The sequence below is a fragment of the Pecten maximus genome, chromosome 13, assembly GCF_902652985.1.
Source record: "Pecten maximus chromosome 13, xPecMax1.1, whole genome shotgun sequence".
Taxonomy (NCBI): Eukaryota; Metazoa; Mollusca; class Bivalvia; order Pectinida; family Pectinidae; genus Pecten; species Pecten maximus.
The window spans coordinates 14,075,508-14,080,642 of NC_047027.1; the positions used below are offsets into that span (position 1 = coordinate 14,075,508).

Consider the following 5,135-nt stretch of genomic DNA (forward strand, 5'->3'; position numbering starts at 1 on the left):
TTGATTCACAACCTGTTTTTAACACTGTAAACAAACATTCAACATGTTACATATAATATAGAACAATGGACGGTATGTATATATATGGCGCCTCCTAAACGGATGTCCTTCATGATTAAACAGTTCATATCACTATTGTTTATCTAAACCTAAACAAATGAATATTTCACGGCATATAATTTATTTGTGTCTGTCGTCTAACATGTTCCAAATGAGTTCGATGATACAGCATATACTTTGTCCGTATCCACATCGACTGGCTCACCCTTGTACACCATGATGAGAGGAATTCCTGGTTTCATCATTTTATTTATTGCCGCGAACTCTGTAGCAGAGGAATTTTCAAACGGACTGGAAAATCCTACCTTTTCACCCGTGGGAACTTCTCCTGCAAGATGACGAAACAATCCCTTCGCCACGCTTTTGTCATCTGCATACAAAGGAGCTATCTGGTTGTAAGAGTCCTGAGACCTCAATACTCCATATCCGCACACCTTTCCCTCGCGCATTGCTACATATGTCTTAGACTTGTCATGTTCTATCCAGTTCTTCATGTAGTCCTCTCTAGCCAGTTTGTGTATGTCGGTATCATACCTGAGAAGGTCAGATAGACTAGCCTGTGCTACAGGTACCACTGTGAAATCCTCTTTTACCTTATTCTTACACGTCCGTTGATCTATGTGTCCGTAGTTGTACCAAGTCATGTATGCTTTGTTGGGTTTGACTCCATGTTCCTCCTTGATCTTCTCTTCATAATATGGCCAAACGAATGTCCCAAGGTTACTGTTCCCTACAGCCTGATGAATTTTTCCGTATAACTGCAATCCAACATTGGAATTTCTGTATTCCTTTTTCACCATCCATAAGCCCATCGTAGCCATGTCTTTGGTGTGAGAGAGATATCCGTGTGATCCTGTAGACATAGAAACTGAGTTTTAGAATGATATCCTTTACTGGCTCAAATAAAATAAACATATTTCAAATTTATTTCCACATACACCAAAGAATGTTTAAAATCCTGTTATACTTATTTTTTACAAAGGATAAAGTGGAACGTTACTGTTTATAGAAACTTTACAGAACAGGATACACTACAACGATGACAAATGAAAATGAACTTACCTATAATTTCCCCGTCGTCTTTCTCCGCGACAAAGAATCCCGTTGGATCAGTTTTAAAGGCACACTCCGTGTAGGCCTTCTCCATTACCCATTTCTCACTCTCTAGAATTCTGTTGACCGCTGGCAAATCCTTGTTTTGCATTTTTCGTATTTTGTACGAGATTGGTCTTTTAATCTTGATGCTGAAAATAAAAACAAATACAGTCAATGTCAAACAGATCCAGAATATACCAGTGTTAAAATATGTCATGTGAGATATATTATTTGAGCTTCGTTCAGAATAGTTGAAAGCATCACATGTTGAGTGTTATACCGAAGTTGACATTGGTATTTTAATTGTAAATCAAACTGTTAAAATGTGACTTACCATTTTGTGAGGCCTCCATTGCGTATGGCTGATGTAGATCTCGGTAAATGTCGGGCGAGAGTACTAAACATGGTTGAGAGAACTTTACGTACTGACGCTGGGTTAGAGGTACTGGAGTGGATGTAAACGTGTGGTGTGCCTACTGGTTTTATAGTGTACTAGCGGATGTGTGATGTGTGTATACAGGGAAAGTTGTGGACAAGATTTACCGAGGTCGGAAACAGCTGATGGGGATTTCATACTCCCACAACTTAATTGAAAAGAGTTTGATTTTTCCTAAACCACTTTTTCTGAATCGTGTCATGATAAGGTAATTAGCAACATCCTTATATAACGTTTGTTTAAGACAGAGGAACTGCTATAGTATTAGTATAAGAATAATAGTATTATATCAATTTAATCAATAACGTGACGTCAGCAATATGACCAATCGACGTTATTTAATTTGGTATATTAGTAGGATAAGCAATATTTAATCCCTCGTTGGGTACCTTATATTAATATGGTATATTAGCAGAGTAGGATAAATAATACTTTATCACTCGTTGGGTATGTTATATCATTTGGTATTTTAGCAGAGTTCAATAGAGGATAGTTTAGCCCTTGTTGGGTACCTTATATTAATTTGCTATACAAACACGGTATGTTAAACAATAATCCAGCCCTCACTGAGTACTTTATATCATTTTGGTATATAAATGGGGTAGGATTGACAATACTTCAGCCCTCGTTGTGTACAATAACGGGATCTCTTACCGAGAAGGAATCATTCATTAGTTGATAAATATAATGCAAGATTGTATAAAATGGATAACCTGATCAGGTCTGGACTTCAAATGATGTGTTTGATAAAAAAAATGAACAAAATCATCTACCTTTGTTCCATTTAAATCATAGGCATGGATTTACTTTAAATGCAAACATATGATATTCAGCTTGTAGAAATTCTATTTACCTAGCATAAGCGATTTTTAACGTTTCACTTGCCAAATAGAGTGATATATTTGTGTAGATTTTAAAATAGACAGGAAGGAAGACAAACGAAGGACTCATCTCAAATTTAAAAAAAAAATAACGGTGTGCAAACTGGTGTATTAACCTAATTGTTCGTATAAAACGTACTTAAAAGGTACAGAACAGACAAACATTTGCCAACTTGTGCATAATACATCTTTAATCTAATTTACCATTTTCAACGGGATTGACTATAAGGTCAATGATAAGGATATTGCACTAGATACCTGTGACCTTGAAAGTTGTTAAAGGTGTTTAACGTTCTCACAACATTCAGGGTCATATTTGCCCTGTGTAACATTGAAAGGTAGTTATTTTTTCTCGGTACCTCTGTGAGACATTCTCTAAGGAACATAGTAGCCAAGTATTGCGTATCTAACTCTTTTTGTTAAGCAAAAGTTTGCTTGTGTAAAGTCCTCACAACATTTAGATCATATGAGGACGGGTTTCAAGGAAACACCAACAGACCCAGAGTCATATGAGGGCGGAGGTCAAGTAGACAGTAACAGCCAGGATCATATCGATACGAGTGTCAAAGAGACACAACAGCCAGGGTCATATCGAGACAGGTGTCAAGGATACACCAACAGCCAGGGTCATACGAGGACGGGTGTCAAGGATACACCAACAGCCAGGGTCATACGAGGACGGGTGTCAAGGAGACACCAACAGCTGGGGTCATATGAGGACGGGAGTCAAGGAGACACCAACAGCCAAGGGTTATATGAGGACGGGAGTCAAGGCGACACCAACAGCCCCAGGGTTATTTGAGGACGAGAGTCAAGGCGAAACCAACAGCAAGGGTTATATGAGGACGGGAGTCAAGGAGACACCAACAGCCCCAGGGTTATATGAAGACGGGAGTCAAGGAGAAACCAACAGCCTCGGGGTCATATGTGGACGGATGTCAAGGAGACATATATAGAAGAAAACAGAGTACGATTGTACAGAAAGTCAGAAAAGTGAAAAAAGAAAGGAAAGATTTAAGTGTGTAAGGATTCATCAATGTTTGAAAAGAGTCCTTGATTCCATAAAGTAACTTGCCAAATACCACTATCTTATACATTTTATTATTAATCTGGGTTGAGTTTGGTTGTCCTACTTATACTACAGGGACGCAGAATGGCAAACTTGCCCTGTTTAACATAGAACAATAACTTTTTCATTCTCGGTACCTCTGTGAGACTTCTCCTAGGAACATAGTAGCCAAATATAACATATCTAACCCTTTTTGTTAAGCAACAGAAGTCGGTGTCGTGTTTTATCAAATTGGGCCTCTTCGACCTCGAATATTGGAATAGAAGTCTACTATATTTTCAGTTTGTTTCGTTTTAGATTCCTCCCAAACATTTCCTATCCAAATATCAGAACTTTGGATCTCTTTGTTAATCAGCTTGTATTAAGAAATTTAAATGAAATAATATCAGGTGTTTGTCAAGATAATGTTTATGCAAACTCAATTGGAAGGCTTCCATGGCGCCTACTTTTTAAATCTTATTCTATATATATTGGATGATCAGAGAACGCTGTTTTAATTGTTTTTCTATTTTTATTTCTTTTACCAATAACATTATGGTTATAACCTGGAAACATGTTTTCATGTTATATTACAAACATTTGAATATCATTATAGTGTGGGTGTAAGACATTACAATTTGTCGCCGGATATTGTCAAGTGCTGGAACACTTCCGCCTTCACAAGATAGTAATGGATCTATAAATAGGAAAATGTTATTTGCTGTCGAAGAGGAAGAATCCAAATGACATTATAATGGCCATTTCTAACCTTTTATCATGAAAACCTTGAATTGGTGAAACCATTACGAACATCTCAAAATGGTGCATTTGCTTACGAATATCACTAATTGGTGCGTTATTTTTATGAAAAGCTTGAATAAGTGAATTCATCATGAAAACCTCTAATTAGTGTATATTTAACGAAAACTTCTAATTAGTGTATTTTTCGCGAAAACCTCTAATTGGTGTATGCTATTTTGAAAATTTCTCATTGGTGTGTTTCAATATGAAAATCTCTCATGGGTGAATTGATTATGACCATTTTCTAATGTGTATTTTTTTAATTGCCTTTTTTATATAAAAATCTGTTTATTTCATTTAAAACCTCGAATCTAGTATATCTTATGATGGAACTTACTGATGATTTTCTTTTCTTTTTTTTTTTTTTTTTTGCATGAAGCATGCAATTTTTTGTGTGCTTTATTTCAACAAAAAATAACTAACTTTCAATGTTACACAGGGCAAATGTGACCCTGAATGTCGCGAGGACGTTAAGCACATATTTGATGTGTTTCGTTACAAGAACCTCTGGTGTATTTTATTATTAAAATCTTTATACTGATGAATCTCATTATGAAAATCCTTATTTGATGGAATAAATTTTAGAAATTACCAAAAGGTACATTTTTTTTTTCTTTTTTGTGAAATCCGCAATTTAGTGTATTTTATTACAGAAATCTCTCCTTGGTGTAATCAGTTATTAAAAATTCCATTTTGTCTACTTTATTCCGAAAACCTCAAATTAAGCAAATTTCATAAAAAAAACCTCTGATAAGTATAACATATTTCTAAAACATCTAGTGTTATTTATTATGAAAATCATGATACTGATAAA

General features: G+C 35.7%; 1 protein-coding gene across 1 annotated transcript; it reads right to left on the bottom strand.

The window, feature by feature from the left end:
- LOC117341146 lies at positions 1-1,622 on the bottom strand. Its single transcript, XM_033902991.1, has 3 exons — positions 1,490-1,622; positions 1,123-1,304; positions 1-913 (listed from the first exon to the last, which is right to left on the bottom strand). Exons 1-3 carry the CDS (start codon positions 1,558-1,560, stop codon positions 198-200), a joined length of 969 nt encoding a protein of 322 aa, XP_033758882.1. The 5' UTR covers positions 1,561-1,622; the 3' UTR covers positions 1-197.
- Between the last annotated feature and the right edge of the window lie 3,513 nt (positions 1,623-5,135).

What these genes read in the sequence shown, in the direction of transcription:
- LOC117341146 (XM_033902991.1), bottom strand. Translation starts at nt 1,560, where the DNA reads ATGTTTAGTACTCTCGCCCGACATTTACCGAGATCTACATCAGCCATA. An exon ending in AATGGAGGCCTCACAAAATG is followed by an intron (nt 1,305 to 1,489) that starts GTAAGTCACATT and finishes TTTTATTTTCAG; the next exon opens with CATCAAGATTAAAAGACCAA. An exon ending in AGACGACGGGGAAATTATAG is followed by an intron (nt 914 to 1,122) that starts GTAAGTTCATTT and finishes CTATGTCTACAG; the next exon opens with GATCACACGGATATCTCTCT.